Genomic DNA, 19,845 nt, shown 5'->3' with positions numbered 1-19,845 from the left:
CTTCTACCTCATCTTCTAGACACACAGCCTGCTCAGCAGCTTTCGTGCCCTATGCTAATGGGTCTCATCTCTCAGCTGGTCATGAGCATCTATCCCACAGAAAGTTCCAAGGGTCAACAGATCAGTGAACAGCAGTATTTTACGAGGCAGAGCTAGACAGCACCTGCTCTGACATGGCCACAGACGTCTGAAATAGATGAGGATCCGGAGCCCCACGTGGCCCATCAGCCTGGCTAGCCCCATTCTCTTTCTCTAGGGAGCCAGCAATGGGAGGCTTGGGCAGCCAAGAGCCTGTTTACCTTTCCACTCGCTGTTCGGGTCAGTGGCAAAAGTGTAGTACAGGGGACCCACGATCTCATTCATGCCCTGCACGTAAGCGATGCCAGGGTTGAGCTTGGCATAGATGAACAGGATCCGCTCCACCACCTCCCAGTGGGCTTCACAGCCATTGGGCAGAACCTCATACTCATTCAGGGCTGGTGGTGTGTTGTTCTTGTGCGGGGAGCTCATCTGGGGAGAAGAGGAGAACCTGTTAGCAGGTCAAATGTTCCCATGAAGCCCAACATGCCTTAACATCCTAGTTTATGACCAAGACATGATATGGAGGAACATGTCACACAAGGAAGAGGAGGTGGATGCTGTAGGAAGACACTGAGTAACAACCAGGTTAAAAAAGAGGTCCCACTTCCTTTAGTCCTAGCACTTGAGAGACAGAGGCAGGCAGATCTCTGTGAGGTTGAGGCCAGCCAAGGATACATAGTGAGACCCTGTCTTAAAAAAAAAAAAAAGCCAGGTGGTGGTGGTGCATGCGTTTAATCCCAGCACTTGGGAGGCAGAGACAGGCAGATCTCTGTGAGTTCAAGACCAGCCTGATCTACAGAGCGAGTTCCAGGAGAGGCTCTAAAGCTACAGAGAAACCCTGTCTTGAAAAATAAACAACAACAACAAAACAAAACCAAAACAAACAAAAAAATCAAAACCAATGAAACCCAACAACAAAAGAGAGGTAGATTCTGTGGTAAGGACCTGACTGTGACGGGCAGCCTCACAGGTGTACTCACAGGAAGAACAGATCTAGCTACATGCATAAAAATGTGTACATTTCTAAGTACACGTACTTCAACTGGAAATAAAGACTTGGCTGTGGGTGATGATGTAGGCTGTAAATCCCAGCACTTAGAGGTAGAATCAGGAGGATCAGGAGTTCAATACCAGTCTCAGCTACATATAGAGTTCTAGGCCGACCTGGACTACATAAAACCAGTTCAAAACAAGAAAAGGTGTCTACAATATCAGCTGCTCTGCAGAACCTCAAGAAATTTAGGGGATTTGGGTGCCTGGGCTCTGTCCTCAGCCTGCTCCAGCAGTGGCTGCAGAGCTGGGGGACTATCAGAAGAGACCCCAATGGACTACACAAGACTTTCTATTCTTAGGAGTCCAGGCAGCCCAGGGTATTTCCACATACTTTTCATACATGTGCATGACAGAAACACATGCACCCCAGGAGCAGACCATACTCCTCCAATCTGCTCTCAAAGCCATTTTCTTTCATAACAGAGCTTCATGTATTCAGACTGAACTTCAAATATATCATACAGCTCAGGATGGCCCTGAGCTGGTCCTCACCAGATAGCTGAGGATGGCCCTGAGTTGATCCTCCTGCCTCAGATTACAGGCTTTGAGCCACAGCACCACCTTTGAACAGTTCAAGATGAGGAAATAGACTCACATAGACTTGAACCTGGACTGACTAGTCCAGAGGCTGTGCGCCAAGTGGCTGCAGCAGGCTTTCTCTCATGATAACCCAGTGCCTCTAGCTTTCCAAGAACCTGCCTTCCATGACCTCATTTCCTTCTGGTTGTTCCACAGCCAGGCAGGGCAGGAGTGATCATGCCCAGATACGGAGGAGGAAAAGCCCAGAAACAGCATCTCGGTATCCCTTGCCCAGACTCACACAGAAGACAGAGACTGACTTGACTGAGCCACCCTACCACAGGTCCAGAATCCTGGGGATGAAGCTTCAGTTGGATCCTGGGCTGTTAGGACCAGATCCAAAGGTAAAACGGGTAGAGCTTGACCCTCCCATGCAACACTACAGTCAAAGGATTAGTACTGTGGGCCTTCATCAAGGCTACTAGACTCCATGCCAAGAGGGGTGCACAAAAACCAAGCCACGGTTCCCTCACCACGCCTGGGCTATGCACAACTTTGGTGGACCCTACCCTCATGGCAGGTACATGGGACCAGGAGTGAATGCATCTGCTTGACTGCCCATCAACAACTCAGGGAGAAGAGTTGTGTGATCCTCCACTCCCTGCTGGGGAGGCTGCAGAGGAGAGTTCCCCTGCTGGGGAGGCTGCAGAGGAGGGCTCTCCTGCTGGGGAGGCTGCAGAGGAGGACTTTCCTGCTGGGGAGGCTGCAGAGGAGGGTTCCCCTGTTGGGGAGGCTACAGAGGAGGGTTCCCCTGCTGGGGAGGTTGCAGAGGAGGGCTCTCCTGCTGGGGAGGCTGCAGAGGAGGGCTCTCCTGCTGGGGAGGCTGCAGAGGAGGGCTCTCCTGCTGGGGAGGCTGCAGAGGAGGGCTCCCCTGCTGGTGAAAGGCCATGACAAGTGGGAACAAGTCACCACTACAGCTTCCAAAGCAGTGGGCCTAAATGGAGATATAAGGTCATACACCTTTTGGGGGGCATAGCAGCTGCCACAGTGGCGAGGTCTGCTATTTTTTTCTGGAGCTTGAAAACCCTTAGATCTTACCCTCTTCTGTGTGTTCCAGATCTAACCACACAGCAAATTCTGACCTTGGCAAATGCAGCCATCTGCTTTGATAGCCCTTCTATGCCCAAGGACACCTGAACCAAAAGTTTCCCTGCTTAGAATCCTCCAAGAGCCCACCAGCAGTCTGTACAAGGGCCCTGTCAGACCTCCCCGCACCAGCTCTTACAGCACCCTCCGGCCCCTCCCCTCTGCTGTCTCGCTGCTCCTAGCCATAGGGACCCTCATTTTTTTCCCATGATACAAATGGCAAATCGAGTTTTCAGTGCAGCTCTAGGTCTAGGAACACATACACACAGGCAGGCAAACACTCAAATAAATAATCAAATCTTAAAAAGAAAAAGATCCCAGGCTAGCTCTTACATTTGTGACCCCGCTCCGGTTCCGGGCCACTGTCTGAGATTTCAGTGTTGTCTGCTCCACCCGTTTCCGAAGGGTCTCGAACTCATTCTGCGGGTCCAGGATGAGGAGGCAGGGGTATTCGGTGGCTCTCTGGAAGAAGGATATATCTGGGCACAGCCTCCTGTTGGAATGGAAAGAATGCTGTCACTCAGGGTGGCAGCCCTGGGTATCCTCACAAGTGGTTGATTTTATTTATCTTACAGTGCTGGGGTCTAACCAAGGTCACGCTAGACAGGTGCCCTACACCTGAGCTACTCTTCAACTGTTTGCTTGTTTGTAATTGTAACATTTCAGCTGGGATGGTGGCTCAACCTGTCATCAACTACTTGGAGTTCAAGGCAGCTTCAGCTACAAAGTGAACACCTGAGCAGCCTTGACTAGTGCAAAACTTTGTATCAAAACCTAAAATAGTTAACCCCCAAAATACAGTTTTTATAAAAGCAGTAGAAATTACAAATACATGCTCATTTCATAAGTGTTTATGAAGAGGTACATGTACATATTTTTTATTTTATTTTATTGTTTTTCAAAACAGGGTTTCTCTGTAGCTTTGAGCCTGTCCTGTAACTAGCTCTTGTAGACTCAGAGATTCACCTGCCCCTGCCTCTGCCTCCCAATTGCTGCGCCACCACCACCCAGATCACATGTGCATTTTTTAAGTGTCTTCACAGTCACACTCGGCAAAGACAGATGGATCTCTGTGTGTTCAAGGCCAGCCTGTTCTACAGAGTGAAATCCAGGATAGCCAGAATGGTTTCAGAAGAAAACCTGTCTCGAAAAACCAAAAGCAAAACAAAAAACAAAAACACTAATTCTCGTAAACCACAAACATGTTTCCATGACAAAAGCACTTGTCTACTTGTCTAGGAGCAAGAATCTAGCTTAGTGATGAGTATTTGCCTAGTAAGCATTATGTATACATGTATATAAGTACGTCTGATATTCACAAGGAGTCAAGTCCTGAGCTCACTCCCTAACAGAACATTATATATATTTACATGCATCTGTCTGCAGATGCATGGATGTGCACAAGGGTTAATCATGGTAATTTACCCTTTGCTGACATGAAGGGATGTGCAAGGAACGGTGTGCAAGGGCATCTGGAGCACGACAGGGCATCACAATCATGTATACATCTCAGACCGCCTAGACACAGCACACTGTGTACTGGCCCTCGGCAAACACTGACACCCTACTGCCAGCACCAGTGGGAGAGGGAGCCTGAGCCCCTAATCCCTCCCCAAAACTACTACAGGATGACACTCTTGACCTAAACCTGGTCAGGACAGCATCTCATGGGTAGTGCTGTTCCAATGCCAGTCTGAGAAGAAAGGCACCAAGGGCCTGGTGTACCACCCCATTCAGGCATCCAGAGGATGTCTGGAGAGGGGTCTGGGCAGAGCTACAGCACTTGGGGAGGAAGAGGATCTTTCAACAGACTTTAGCTCAAGCCTCAGGGCATTCCTGCACTGGTTCCTGAGGCTAGGAAGATCTCCCACACAGCCCCATGCCTCCCATCCTCCCCTCGCCTGGCAGCTCATGCTGAGTCACCTCCCCTAGGGCCCCTCTTCCCTCAGCACCAGCTTCTCCTCCCTCACAGCGCTCACAACTTCTGCAATCGCATACATTTTGACAGGTTGAGCATCTGTGTCTGTCTCCTCAGGGAAACCTCCAGCCCTCCTCACATGGGTGCAACTGGCCTGTGCTATTGCCGGCAGAACTGGCCCCAGGATTCCTTGGGAATGCCACTGAGTAGCTCTGCATAAGTTTCCTGTCTAAACGAGGAGTGGGTGCCAGAGAGGACACAGCCAGGCTGCTCCAAGTGAGGGGGTTCAGCTCCCAGGGTCCTTCTCCAAAGGCAACTGATCATTTCAAAGGCCTCTGTAGTAGGCTGAAGCCAGCACAAGGATCCGGATTCTATGTGAAGACCCATGCTGCACAGGCCCTCAGCCTGAGCCATCTCACTTCTACTTCCACAGAAGTCGTGTTCAGAGAGCCTGAGTTCCCTGCCCATGGTCAAACAGCCAAGTGGTGAAGCTGTCACTGAAGCCAGCCAGCCAGCCAGACTCCAGTGCCCTCTGGTACGCGACTGTAGGTATAAACCCTGGTGAGGGCCCCTGTGAGTAGCAAAAAGCCCCTTTGGGCCTCTTACCGGACATCTTTGTCAATCTGCAGTAGCACCTCGTTGTCCTTAAAATACGTGTTCCACCTGCTATCAGGGTTCGGGTTGAGGGGCTGTGAAGAGAGAAGCAGATGCTATGTGTAGGGACCAGCCAGGGCTGTAGCTCAGCGGCCTCACACCCAATGCCCAGAGACCTAGCTCTGGCCTAGAGACAGGCTCAGTCCACCCAGCAAGCGCAGGCTTCCCCAAGCTTCCCCAGCTCTGCAGAGGCACTCCACACCCCTACAGCCTGCTCTGAGCACATCCTGATGGTGACAGTGTTCTCGGCAGTGCCCCAGACAGAGTGTGCGCACAGCAGTCTCTGAGCGCCGTGGAAAGGGCAGACAAAGAAAGTCATTTCATTATCTACCAGGGCTTTCCTTGAGCAGTCAACTCCTGTCTGGGAGGATGGGTCTGAGGCCAGCCCGGCTACACTTCCTGCCCTGTCAAGTATACAAGAAGCTCAGGATAGGAGATAAAAATGGGATTTTTCTCCAGGTCTCAGACAGACACTTATTTCAACCTAACTCCTGCCCAGCTTTCCTCAACTATACAATCCTGCTACCTTCTTCAAGGACCCAGGGTGAGGAGAGGCGTGTAGTTCAGTGGCAGAGTAATTGCTTACCACAGTTGAGACCCTCTGTTCAACCTCCAAGCCCGTAAGAAGGCAAACAAATGAACATTTAGCCAGGGATAAATCCCAGATCTTAGGAGAGCTGAAGCAGGAGTCCAAGTATGAGGCAAGCTTCAGCTACATAGCAAGATTCTGCCTCAAAAAATAAATAAATAGGGGCTGGAGAGATGGCTCAGTGGTTAAGAGCATTGCCTGCTCTTCCAAAGGTCCTGAGTTCAATTCCCAGCAACCACATGGTGGCTCACAACCATCTGTAATGAGGTCTGGTGCCCTCTTTTGGCCTGCAGACATACATACAGACAGAATATTGTATGCATAATAAATAAATAAATAAAATATTTTAAATAAATAAATACACCAAAAAATCTACTCCGGGTCTGCAAACTGGCTTAGTGTGTACAGGTGCTTGCTGCACAAGCGTGAAGACCGAAGTTCAGTCCCCAAAATACATGGGAACAGCAGAAACTGACTCTAAACCATCCTTGTCCCCCTGTCTGTGCCATGACACAGCCCTCGCTGGCATCCATACACATACCAATAAGACATACTAACAATGAATTTTAAAAATGTTAACTTCAGGGTCACTCTTGGCTATAAACTGAATTCTAGGCCAGCCTGAAATACACAAGACTGTCTTTTTTTTCAAGACAAGGTTTCTCTGTGTAGTCCTGGCTGTTCTGGAACTTACTTTGTAGACCAGGCTGGCCTCAAACTCAAGAGATTTGCCTAACTCTGCTGGGATTAAAGATGTGTGCCACTAGCGCCCAGATTAATCTTTTATTAAAATAATAATAATAAGAAGAAGAAGCACTGGGGTGAGGGTTCCAGACACCATGACCTAAGAGCTCCTGGAGCAGGGTGACTCCCACAGCACCCTCAGGACAATGGCCATCACTTATGTTCCCAACTAGGCGTAGGGCTGCTGTGGTTACCGTGTGCCTAGAATAAGCGGGGAGACACTGCTGTGTCCAAGGAGTGGGCAACCCAGTGAAGTGGGAAGACCTGACAGGATGCGGGCCAGGCCCACCCGTCCTTCAGCAAGGGGTCGGCGCCTGGGCCCAAGCCTCTGCCCTCTCTCTGTGCACCCTCAGTCCCTGAAGCCAACCTTACTTACATGATCTTCAAAAGTCACGTCCTCCCTGGATACACCCATGTTGGCCTTGGCGATGCCAGGCTGGATGATCATTTCCCTCAGGAACTGAGAATAGAGCCCTCTGCCAGAGAGGAGAGCGGAGATGAGAATGATGAGTCCAGAGAAACACCCCCAGGAAGCAGACAGGTTGTGGGAGTGCACAGGTCTCACCTCTGCTTGGCCAGGATGGAAGTCCATGAGGCTCTCTCCAAAGGGAGGTAGTTCAGGAGGATCTGCACAGAGAACAGCACAGCTCTGGTGACATCCCTCTGCCCATCCCGGACAGCAGTGGAGGCATGCAGGCCTCAGAAGAAAGGCTTCATGAAACCCTCAACAGGCAAGGTGGCTGTGACCCAGGAGCTCGGGTCTGAAGAGTGGCTCCCCTCCTCCTAGCCCTAGCTGGCCCCTCCCTCTGTTTTCCACGCAGACTCTTCTAAATGAGCAGAGAAAGTGGTGGCATTGAAGGGCTGGTAACCAGGAACAGAGGCTGCCACCATCTCAGGCAGTGGCTTCAGGGAAACTAGCCCCCAATCAGCATCCCTTCCAATGCACATATGCACCAGGAAGGGGAAATCTTCACTGGCATTATGAATTGGTCCATCCCCAAATGAAGCCTGGAGAGGGTGCCAAGAGAACACAACCCCCCTCAACTTCCAGAAACCCTTCCTCAGACAAGCAAGGAAAGGAGCAGAGAAGAGGGGCGGGGGAGGACCATGCAAGACCCAGGAGATCCCAAAACCAAGAGGCCCCACCCCAGGCACACCCACCTTCCAGCAGAGGCACCGCAGTCCGCCCTCACAGGGAATGCCTGTGGACACAGCAGGCAAAGGTCACCCCAAGCCAGAGTTCCAGAATCCCCCCAGCCCCACACCTTGAGCCAGTTGGCAGGAAGTGGAGTGAGCAGGAAGCACTTTGGGGACCACTCTTCACCAAAGAAATGTCTAAGCAGGATGCTAACTAATTTCTGTCTACAGTTCTGTCCGCCAGCCCAGAACCTCATCTGCTTGAATGTTCTTTGAACCTTCTCATCTTTGATTTTTCTTCTTCAAGGAGGTCATCATCAACCACCAACTCTTAGTCAAAGCCCAGCTCTTACTCAGGGAGAGGGAGCAGAGTTTCATGTAGCCCAGGCTGGCCTCCAATTTACTATGGTGGCATGGAGGAGCTTCTGAGTAGCAGAATTACAGGTGTGTTTGGCCACTATGTCTAGTTTATTGGTGCTAAGATTCAAAAGCAAGGCTCTATTCATGCTAGGCAGATACTCTATGAACCAAACAATATGCCCAGTCTCAGACAGGGTCTCACTACATAGCTCTGGCTGTGTGGGAACTCACTATGTAGAAGGCTGTTTTTTGTTTTTTTTTTTTTTTTTAGGGTTTTTTTGCTTTGTTTTGTTTTTCAAGACAAGGTTTCTCTGTGTAACTTTGGAGCCTGTCCTGGAACTCTGTAGACCAGGCTGGCCTCAAACTCACAGAGATCCACCTGCCTCTGCCTCCTGTTCTGACATTAAAATTGTGAACCACTATGCTGGGCATCGGTGTCTCTGCTTATGAACAATGGCTCTACGGCTCTCTATGACATCCATCACAACTGGAAACATATGAAACCTTGAGTATGAATGCAATGTGTGTAGTGTCTATGAACGGAGGGGTGCAGATAGACAGGAAGCACGTTTGTCTGTTGACACACCTAGGCCTAGAGCAGGACATGGGTCACAAACGGCATCCACATTTGTGAAATGCAAACCAAGCTGTAAGGTTACGAGCCCTGTGCCAGAGAGCCATGACTTCACTTAATTCCCACTTTAATTCCAGTCAGTAGGAAGATTAGCTCCCGCAGCCTCGCTCACAGATAGAGAAACTCATCTGTAGACAGAACGGCCAAGGTGTACTGAGCAGCCCCAGCTTGGCATAAGCACCACAGACTGCTCCAGAAAAGAAAAGGCAACTTCTGCAGTGCTTCCCCAAGTCTCCCAGGAACAGTTCTGATGAGGGTTTCTCTGGCACCGTGACCTCAGAATCCACGTGACCCGGGCAACTTCAACTCCTTCCTGGCAAAGTTATCGGCAAAGCTGTTCCACAAAGAGCTAAACAAACACCTTGGGGTGTTTTTACAGACAGGGTAAAAACCCAGTTATCTCTGTGCTGGAACATTGACCATGTGAGGAAGGGCAAAGTCAAACGGGGCTGATGTTTAGCTTCTTAGAGTTGGTGTTCTAAGGCTTGAGTTTTAGCATTAACCAAAGGTCACTCTCAGCTCTGCTTCAAAGCCAGGTAGAGGAATCAGGAACCACCCTGCAACTTCTGAAACTCAGGAAACTAGTTGAGAAATGGCAAACGCTTCGCCTAGGCTCAAAAGGTCACCCCTATTTCAATCTGCAGGCTACATCAGGGAATCTGGGGAATCAGATGCGTCGTATCCATGGCCAAAGGGTGGTTACCACTCCTACGACATCCAGGCAGCTCTATGAAATCAGTCTCTCTCTCTGGGTATCGTCTTGATGCGCTCCCCTTCATCTTGGCCATAACGCTATTCCAAGGAAACCCCGAGGAAAATTGTGCCTTACCACTAAAGCTGAGTTCTCGAAGCTTCTCCAGCACAATGGAAGGCTCCTTCAGGACATCCTGGAAATCGGCAATCCTTCAAGGGCAGAAAAGGAAACCCCAAGGTAACAAACAGGCAGCCCACAGATCCCTTACCCCAACAGTCTCCAACCCCAAGCTTAGGGATGTGGACAATCCTCTAACATTTGCAAAGTCAACAAAGAGCAAAAGGTGTTCTAGTCAAAAGCCTATGAAACCTTAATATTAAGCACTTTCTACTTGGTGAGCTGGCATTTCCTAGGCACTTGCTGTGGCCAAGCCCAGTGCACACCACACCACTACCTGAATTCACACAACCAAGCTTCGCAACCAGGAGTAATTTGATCTACAGACAGGGGCCCTGAACAGTTTCTCCACCATTCCCACAGCTCTCTTGGCTGGGGAAGGGGGAGGGGGCACAGACTTCTTGGGCCTGTCCTCAGGCAAGGACAAAAGACTAAAAAGTAGTCCTGGAGTGAACAAAATTTAGCCGACGCTGCAAGATGTAGCCTTGCGGTGTGTGTGTGTGCGGGGGACACGATTAAGAGGCTAGACTAAGGAGCCCCGGGTTCTCTCTAGTGTTTCCTATAAGCAAGGAGCACAGGGACAGGCGTATTTGGGGAAGAGGATCCTGGAGCCAGGAAGTGGGGAGGGTAATATAGGTCTGGACGAGGAAGACACTAGGGAATGGGGTCCAGAGTGAGAGAGAAAAAAAAAGGTGACACCAACGTTAGAGAAGCATCTCTGCTTCTCCTCACTGCCACACAGGCAATGATGCTGAGAAGTGGGCACTGAGGACCCTCCGCCGGGGGTGGGGGCTATTCTTGGCCGCACATGCGCTGAGCAGCTCGGTCGGGGAGAAGGCGCGGCCCGGCCGGAGCGGTCTAGACACAGTCCTGCCCTCGGGTCTCCTTACCGGCTCTTGTGCAGACTCGACATGATGTTGACTTCCGGACCCCCGGGCTGCTTCTGCAGCCCCAGCTGCCGCCACTGGCCCCCCTCCCCCTCCGGGGACCCGGGGAGTTCCGCAAAAGCCTCCGGCGGGAAGCAAAACCGAGAGCGTGCACGTTCCGCAGGAGCCGGACTGCGCTGGTTCCGCCCCGGGATCACGTGACGCGGGACTTCTTTAAGGCCAGGCAAACCCCTGCGCCGAGCGCCAGGGCAGCCCGTGAGCTCCTGGCTGCGAATCCCTCGGCCTCAGTGCCTCAGCTACCCGATACTCTTGTCAGTCTCTCTCGCTCCCCGCCATTACCGCGGCCCAGATGTTTGGTGAACTGGATCCAGGCCCCGGGTGTGGTCTTGTTCAATACTGAGTCCTTATGGAAATGACCGTGTGGCTCAGTAAGTACCGCTTGGAGTACAGCTCGGTGTTTCCTTGCCTTTGGGAGTTTATAAACTGTAGAATTTCTGTAATTTCACAATTTCAAAATAATAGAAAAGGAAAAACAGGAGCTGAGGGTGTAGTTCAGTTGGTAGAGCGCTTGCCTAGCGTGCCTGCGTTTCTGATCCAGCAGCACTTGTTGTTGGATATGGGGGTGGGGGGGATGCATGCTTTGGCCGAGCTTTTGAGAGGTAGAGACAGGAAGATCAGACGTTCAAGGTCATCCTCTGCTAAAGTGAATTCGCAGTTGATATTTCAGGGGATAACGCGCTTGTTTGTATGTGATCGATATATACGCGAGCGTGAGCACTGGAGTTTGGATTCGCAGAACTCACCTAAGAGTTGACAAGAAGGGCGGGGATGGTGACAGGAAAACTGGCTTCCGAGACTGCCCACAAAGAATAAAATAGACAATCAAGGAAGACAACTGACCATCAGGGCTCCCCAACACACACACATACATGCTCCCACACGTATTTGCACACACATGCACACAATTTTTTTTAAGAATGTGGATGGGTGCTTTGTCTGCATTTATGTCTATGTAGCTCTACCTACCTGGAGGGCAGAAGTGGGTGTTGGATCCCCTGGACCCAGAGCTGTAGACAATTGTGAACCATCATGTGGGTGCTGGGAACTGAACTAGGCCCTCTGTAAGGTCAGCCAGTGCTCTTAACTGCTGAGCTATCTCTCCAGTCCATACACAATATTTTTTAGTAAAGAGAGCGAGGTGTGGTGATGTACACCTTTAATCCCAGCACTCCAGAGGCAGAGGCAGGTGGATCTCCGGGAGTTCAAAGCCAGCCTGGTCTACAAACCTGAGTTCTAGGACAGCCAGGACTACACAAAGAAATCCTGCCTCAAAAAACAAAAAAACAAAAAACAAAAAAAAAAAGAGAGAGAGAGAAAATTAAGGAAGAGAGTGCAAACTAAAGGGGGCTGAAATCGTTAAACTCTCAGAGCCTGCCCCTCGTGACTTCCTTCCACCAGCAATGCCACACCTCCTAAGCCTCCCCAAACAGTACCGTGGACTGAAACCAAGTTTTCAAATACACAAGACTTTGGGAGATATTCTCTTTTAAACCACCACGATCACTATGTGCCTTACTGCCTTTAGATGGTGCCTCCCTTAACAAGAACCCTGCTGTTTTGCCCAGGCAGACAATGAACACTCAGGGTCCACCTGTGTCTGCAGTGCTGCAGTTGCAGGCCCATGCAACCATGCATGCTTTGTGAATGGGTGGTGGGTGTTTGAACACCAGTTGTCATGCCCATAGAGCAAGTGTCTTTCCTGACTGAGCCACGTCTCCAGACCTGCATTCATTTCTTTTTGTCACTGAGATAAAAATACCTGACACAGACAACCTTTGTTTATTTCAGCTCAGGGAGCTGGAGGGTTCAGTCCAGCATGGCAAGGAGCTCAGAGCAGGGAGTTAGCTCGTGGCCCGCTAGAAAGCAGGTGGAATGATGGGGCTCAGGTAGCTTCCTCCGTTTCCCTTTTGTTCTGAGTCTCCAGCTCATGGGATGCTGCTGCCCAAAGTTAGGGTGGGTATTCCTCTTGTCATTTAGCCAATTCTGGAAGCATCTTCATAGACACACCCAGAAATATGTCTTAGAAATGCCTATGAGCTGCGTTTTTAATAATTTTTATTTTTACTTAGGAGTGTGTGTGTGTGTGTGCGCCTGTGTAAATGTATATCACAGGTTTGCAGGTTCATGCAGAGGCCAGTAGATGGTGTTGAATCCCCTGGAACTGGAGTGTCAGATGTTGTGAGCTGCCCAACATAGGGTTCTGAGAATCAAAATGGGAACCTCTGCTACAACAAGTGCTTTTGACCACTGAACCATCTCTCTACAGTGCCTTGGAATTTCTTAATCTAATCAATTCGGTCATCAAAGTTAAGCAACCCAAGACCACCACCTTTTGTTAATTTGACACCCAAACATATCACCTTTATTGTTTATTATTTTACTTTATTATTGCCTTCATGTATATCTGTACCTCATGTGCATAGCTAGTGCTTGCAGAAGCCAGAAGCGGACACTGGGCCCCTGCAGCTGGAGTTACAGATGGTTGTGAGCCGCTGTAGGAGCTGAGAACTAGACCCTAGCTCTAAGAGTAGCCAGTGCTCGTACTGAGCCATCCCTCCAGCCCCCAAAAAGAACACTTCAAATCATTTCTGTAGCATCCATAAACAAATATTTAAAGGATGCAAACTTTTTCTTAAGGCTTTTAAATTTTATAAATGTGAGTGTTTTGCCTGTATATGTGCACCACATGTAGTTTCTGCAGAGGCCAGAAGAGGGCATCAGATCCCTGGAACTGGAATTACAGACGGTCTGAGTCATCATGTGGGTGCTGGGAACTGAATGCCCATCCTCTGTAAGAGCAACCAGAGCTTTTATCCTCTGAGCTCTCTCCCCACTCCCACCCCCACAAAGATTTATTTTCTGAGAATGAATGGCTAGTAAAGTTAACTCTTTAGAGGCATTTAACTGATAATTAATTTTGCCAATCTTTGACTATATTTAAAGAGTTTCATTGAGATAAATTCATATAGTATAAGAATTCCCTCCTTTAAACTGTATGACTCCAGTTGGACAGTGTTAGCATATGCCTTTAATCCCAGCTCTCGGGAGGCAGAGGCAGGAGGATCTCTGTGAGTTTGAGGCCAGCCTGGTCTACAGTGAGTTTCAGAATAGCCAGGGCTTTGCAGAGAAATCCTGTATCAAAAAATCAAAACGAAAAAAAAAAGATTTGTATGAATCTAGGGCTGCAGAGATGGCTCAGGAGTTAAGAATAGTTTCTGTTCCTCTAGAAGACCTGAGTTTGGATGGCTCCAGCACCCAATTGGGCAGTTCACAATTGCTTGTAACTAGGGGATCTGATGCCCTGTTCTGGTACTGGAGGGCAAGGGCACATGGATACACACACACACACACAAATAAAAAAAGAAAAATAAAATTTTCAATTGTACTAAAAATTACTTGGGTAGTGTAGTAGGCATGGGGTTCCTGTACTCATAGATAAGTACAGGAACCAGGAATATTAAACACACAGGGTTGTCTCTTCAAAGGGAAGAGGGATGTATAAGCTGTTTTTCACTCAGAAACCTGGGAAGGGGCTGGGTGGTAGTGGTGGCACAGGCCTTTAATCCCAGCACTGGGGAGGTAGAGGCAGGCAGATCTCTTGAGTTTGAGGCCAGCCTGGTCTTATAGAGCTACTTCCAGGACAGGCTCCAAAGCTAGAGAGAAGCGCTATCTTGAAAAGCTGAAGAAAAAAAATTAAGTAATTAAAACACAAAACAAAAAACCCAGAAAGCTGGGAGCAGACATACTCTAATAGTCTGGTGACCTTTGCACTGTCTGTGTGACTGAAACCACACCGGCTCCTCCCCAGACCCTTACTCTAAACTTGTTTTCTCTGTCATCTATAGAATTTAACTTTATGGAAGATGTGCCTTCTGCTTTACCAAGAGTTTGGGTGTAGTCCTGTCTTAAGCTTGTATACATGGGATTGAGTTAATTATTACCAGGAAACATTTTACCAAACTGTGCTATGACTGAATGTGCCTAAGATAAACTACTCGAGGTCAGGTGCTTGAAGTCTAAACAGGCACTGCTACCGAGTCCTGTTGAACCAAACTGCCTTCTTGTCTCCCTGGCCATGGTGTCAGAAAGCCCTGCAGGGTAGATTGTATTCAAACTGTAGCCAAATTCGTGTAACCTAAACTTTCCATCTGAATGATTTCAGGTTGTTTCAGCAACGTTGGTTACTTTCTAATACCATGCAGCCATCGGCACTGTTTTCCAACCTCGTCCTCACCTTAGACAGAGGCTCATAGTCCATTATACAAAAACCCCATCCCCTGTCTCCCACAGACTCTAGTAACATCTATGCTATTTTCATGTTCTATTAGCCTGAGTTAAATGTTTCCTGGTAATAATTAACTCAATCTTCTTTTTAAGTTTTTATTATTATTTTAGTTATGGGGGGTGCACGTGACTGCAGGGACCAGTGGAGAACAGAGGCACTGGACCCCTGTAGCTTGAACTATAGGGAAGGTTGTGAGCCAACCAGTGTGGGTTCTGGGAATGGAACTTGAGTGTTCTGGAAGAGTAATACGTGGTCTTAACCACTGAGCCACCTGTCCCCCTCCTGAAGCTGGGCTATTCTTACATCGTTGTTCAAGTGGAATAAGCTGTGAGCTTCTGCTTGTGTCACTGGCTCGTGTTGCATAGTATAATGACTTGGAAGCGCACACTTGTTAGAGCATGTAAAAGAATGTCATTGTCTGTGGCCGAGGGATGGCTGTTTATCAGGGGACTGAGGTAGGTGTGGGAGTCATTAGGGACATCCAGCATGTTTAGCAGAGACAGCCACACCAGGAAGGACAACCGTTTCTGCCTTCTGGCTGTTGTAATAGACAGCAACGTACAGTTATTCGTCCTGACTTTCAGAAGTCGAATGGCTGACTTGTGTTAAAAAGAAATCATATTCATTCTTACAGGAGAAAATGGTATCTCATTATGAGTTTGTTTATGTGTACGGGTATTTTGCCTACATTTATGTTTGTGCACCTCATGTGTGCAGTGCTGAAAAAGACCTGAAGACAGTGTTGGATCCTTTGCAACTGAAGTTATAGACTGTTGGGAGCTGCCATGTAAGTGCTGAGCCGCCTCTCCTCATTTTCCTGCTCTACTTGTGATTTTATCTGCATGTGTATCACCAACTTGGTTCATCTTTTCAAGTTTGTTTGTTTCTATGAATGCCACCCCCTTGTTTCTCTATGAATGCCCCCCTCCGGCTGTCCTGGAATTCAATCTGTATACCAGGCTGGCCTCGAACTCAGAGATTTGCCTGCTTCTGCCTCCCGAGTGCTGATATTAAAAGTGTGTGCCACCACCTTAAGGTGAATCTTTCCTTTGCTCCCTCCCCCCTTCCCTCCCTTCTTTTCTTGGTTATTTTGAGACGGGATCTCTTGTAGCTCAGGAAACTTCAAACTCACTATACAGCCAAGGATAGCTTGCATTCCGGATACTTGTGTCTGCCTCCCATGTTCTGGTATTACAAGCACACCTCACAATGCCTGATGACTTTTGCAATTTTTTAAAACTGCTATTAGGAGTTTGAAAGAGTTTATACTTACTTTGTGGATCAGTCTGGGCAATACTGCAACCCTAACGGTACTACACTTCCTGCCTATGAACATGGGGTACATTTCTGTTTATTTCTTTGTAATGAGCACTCTTTTGTACTTTTGGGGGGTTGGCTTTTTTTGTTTGTTCGTTTGTTTTTGTTTTTCAAGAGAGTGTTTCTCTGTGTAACAGCCCTAGCTGTCCTGGAACTAGCTCTGTAGACCAGGCTGGCCTCAAACTCACAGAGATCCACTTGTCTCTGCCTCCCAGATGCAGATATTAAAGGTGTGAGCCACCACCGCCCGGCTGTAGTTTTCAATGTATGATCTTTTTCACTTCTTTGGCTAGTTTTTATTTATTTATTTCATTTATATGAGTGTTTTGCCTTCATGTGAGTCTGTGCATTGCATACACTGCCTGGTGCCCAAGGAAGTCAGAGGGCACTGGATCATGTATGGTTGTGAGCTGCCATGTGGGCGCTGGGAACCGAGCTAACTCTGGCGCTCAGTAAGAACAACGGGCACTTTTAACTGGTGAACCACCTCTCCAGGTCCTAGCTTTATTCTTAAATGTTTCGTTCTTTCCCATGCTAGTGTGTGTGAATTTTTTCTCCTTGGGAAGCTGGTGAGGTGGCTAGGTAGGTAAAACCTGTTGCCACCCAAGCCTGACAACCTGGGTTCCATCTATGAACCCCACAGTGAAAGGAGAGAATTCACCCCTGAGAGTTGTCCTCTGATCTCCCAAGTGAACTATGGCACCCACCCACTCACACACCCACAAAGTAAAATTTTAAACTACTTTTTTTTTCTTCTTTCTGGACTGTTGTGGAATGTTGTGGAAGCCCTGAGTGACTGCGTGTTGTTGACATGCGCATGAGTCACATCAAGGACCCAGTGCTCAGACCATGGGAGGAGGAAAGCCGTCCCAGCAGTCAGGCTCAGAATTGCCCTTCCTCCTGTCCATGGGGGAATGCTGGCAGTGTGTGCAAAAACCGGACTGCTGTGGAACAAACTCTGAACTCTGGAAATAGATAGTACTCTCATTGGTTAATAAAAAGGCTGACTGGCCAATCGCAGGACAGGACAGTAAAACTGAGAGGATGCTGGGAAGAAGGAGGGCGGAGTCTCAGGAGTCTCAGCAGCTGCTGAGAAAAGCAAGATAAATGTGTTGTGTGGCCAGGTGGGAGAGGGTAAGAAATAAGGGGCCAGGCAGTGGTGGCTCACGCCTTTAATCCCAGCACCCGGGAGGCAGAAGCAGGAGGATCTCTGTGAATTCAAGGCCAGCCTGGTCCACAAAAGCTAGTTCCAGGACAGCTAGGGCTGCTACACAGGGAAATCCTATCTTAAAAAGGGAGAGAAAGAATAAAATATGGGTTAATTTTTAAAGATTTATTTATTATGTATACAGTATTTTGCCTGCATGTGTACCTGCACCCCAGAAGAGGGCACCAGGTCTCATTATAGATGGTTGTGAGCCACTATGTGGTTCCTGGGAATTGAACTCAGGACCTCTGGAAGAAGAGTCAGTGCTCTTAACCGCTGAGCCATCTCTCCAGCCCCCAAATATGGGTTAATTTAAAATGTAAGGGTTAGCTAGTAACCAGCCTGAGCTATCAGCTGAGCATTTATAATTAATAAATATCTGAGTGGTTATTTAGGAGTAGCTACCAGGACACAGAGAAACTTGACTTTGTTGGACTACAGAGACCTCCTACCAGAATAGCTAGCCCCTTCCCATGTGCCATACATAACAGAAGAGCTGAGGTTACCCCCTTCCCGTGTGCCATACATAACAGAAGAGCTGAGGTTACCCCCCTCCCGTGTGTTGTACATAACAGAAGAGCTGGGGTCCCCCTTCCCGTGTGCCATACATAACAGAAGAGCTGAGGTTACCCCCTCCCGTGTGTTGTACATAACAGAAGAGCTGAGGTTACCCCCTTTCCGCGTGCCTTACGTAACAGAAGAGTTGAGGTCCCCCTTCCCGTTTACCGTACACATCAGAAGAGCCGAGGTTACCCCCTTCCTGTGTGCCGTACATAACAGAAGAGCTGAGGTTCTGGGTTTGTGCCCAGCTGCTGCTCCATAAGACTGAGTACATCCCAAACAACCCTAGCTTTTCTGAATGTGTTTCTGCCCTTTCTTCATTCCCTTGCTGCCTGGTTTGCTGCCCTGGTTAGGTTTCCAGGACCATGCTTGCTGTGGCCAGCTAGAGAGGTAACTCACTGAGAGAAGTGCCTGCTCCACAAACTGAAGACTGCAGTTAAGATCCCTAGCACCTTTGGAAAAGTCTGGAGTTGTGGCAAACTGATGAACTTCCAGTGAGAGATATGTCTCCAAAAATAGAGTGATTGATGAATTGATGAAGATACTCAGCATCAGCCTCTGGCATCTGAGCAGATACTTAGCGCTCTCTCTCTGTCTTTGTCTCTGTCTCTGTCTCTCTCTCTCCAGTTCTAGAACTTGTTGTGTAGACCAGGCTGGCCTTGTACCTACAGAGATCTGTCTGCTTCTGTTTTAGGAGTGCAGGGATTAAAGGCATGTGGCACTATTCCTGGCCCACAACAATTCATTTTACAAAATATATTTGTTTATTTAGACAGAATCTCACTATGTAGCCCTGGCTGGCCTGGAACTGGTTATGTATGCCAGGATGGTCTCAAACTGACAAAGATCCTCCTGCCTCTGCCTCTTGGGTAAAAAGCATGTAACAATAAGCCTATCATACTTTTAAATATTTTCAGGTTGTTTAAGTGTATGGAACAATCAACATTTTGTGTTTTATATTGTACTTTTTATTTATTTATTTTTTTAATATTTATTTCTTTATTTTGTATACAATATTCTGTCTGTGTGTATGCCTGCAGGCCAGAAGAGGGCACCAGACCTCATTACAGATGGTTGTGAGCCACCATGTGGTTGCTGGGAATTGAACTCAGGACCTTTGGAAGAGCAGGCAATGCTCTTAACCTCTGAGCCATCTCTCCAGCCCTATATTGTACTTTTTAAAAAAAGTTTGTTTTCACTTTATGTGCATTGATGTTCTGCCTGCATATATGTCTGTGTGAGGGTGTCAGATCTTGGAATTACAGACAGTTGTGAGCTGCCATTGAAAGACCCGGATAAATCAAGACCCCTCTAGCAGAAAGAATAGAGCCAAAAATCTAGCAGGGAGAGAAGAACCAAAAATCTAGGTTAGCCGGTTCAGTGACTGTTCCAGGAACTATCTGACCATCAAGTTAGGTTATAATCTTGAGAATAATCTTGAGAAACGGGGAGTTACCCCCTTGTGATTATCACTGCTGTTTTCAGAATTTTCCAATGATCACTGGTATTTTCAGAATTTTTCAATGACGCCCTCCCTACCCTCTTTGGGCTGTGGTTTCTTCCCCTAAATACCCCCTCTCCCAGCTACTTGGGGTCAAACTCCTCTACCCCCCGGCGTGGGAAATGAGTTTCAGCCCCAACGTACTGGTTCCTGACCTGTCAATAAACCTTGTGTGATTGCAGCAAGGACAGTCTCTCATGAGTTCCTGGGGGGTCGTGTTATCCCAAGACTTGAGTGAGTCTCCCCACTCCAGGGGTCTTTCGCCATGTGGGTGTTGGGAATTGAACTCAGGTCCTCTGGAAGAGCAGCTAGTGCTCTAGC

General features: G+C 48.4%; 2 protein-coding genes across 4 annotated transcripts in view; one reads left to right on the top strand and one right to left on the bottom strand.

Annotated features, from left to right (window-relative positions):
- Tbc1d13 (TBC1 domain family member 13) overlaps positions 1-10,766 on the bottom strand; it is a 16,363-nt gene extending 5,597 nt beyond the window's left edge. The window contains exons 1-8 of one of the 2 annotated variants that reach the window (XM_050154904.1): positions 10,597-10,764; positions 9,665-9,738; positions 7,866-7,906; positions 7,270-7,331; positions 7,081-7,180; positions 5,324-5,406; positions 3,133-3,292; positions 37-510 (exon numbers count right to left, since the gene is read on the bottom strand). In XM_050154904.1, the coding sequence (XP_050010861.1) occupies positions 253-510; positions 3,133-3,292; positions 5,324-5,406; positions 7,081-7,180; positions 7,270-7,331; positions 7,866-7,906; positions 9,665-9,738; positions 10,597-10,619 (801 nt within the window). In that variant the 5' untranslated portion in view covers positions 10,620-10,764 and the 3' untranslated portion in view covers positions 37-252. Of the gene's footprint in view, positions 1-36; positions 511-3,132; positions 3,293-5,323; positions 5,407-7,080; positions 7,181-7,269; positions 7,332-7,865; positions 7,907-9,664; positions 9,739-10,596 lie in introns of those variants that run through there. The other variant, XM_050154905.1, reaches the window with a different exon arrangement.
- An 87-nt stretch (positions 10,767-10,853) lies between these two features.
- The window catches only part of Zer1 (zyg-11 related cell cycle regulator), a 38,315-nt gene continuing 29,323 nt past the window's right edge, over positions 10,854-19,845 (top strand). The window contains exons 1-2 of one of the 2 annotated variants that reach the window (XM_050154897.1): positions 10,854-11,021; positions 15,656-15,725. The gene's annotated coding sequence lies outside the window, so the exon portion shown is untranslated. The remainder of the gene's footprint in view (positions 11,022-15,655; positions 15,726-19,845) is intronic. The other variant, XM_050154895.1, reaches the window with a different exon arrangement.

This window comes from Alexandromys fortis, unplaced genomic scaffold (genome assembly GCF_014885135.2).
Source record: "Alexandromys fortis isolate MF-2015 unplaced genomic scaffold, M_Fortis_MF-2015_v1.1 scaffold_72, whole genome shotgun sequence".
Taxonomy (NCBI): domain Eukaryota; kingdom Metazoa; phylum Chordata; class Mammalia; order Rodentia; family Cricetidae; genus Alexandromys; species Alexandromys fortis.
Note: the sequence above shows the minus strand (reverse complement) of the source record. Positions and strands in the feature narration are given on the sequence as shown.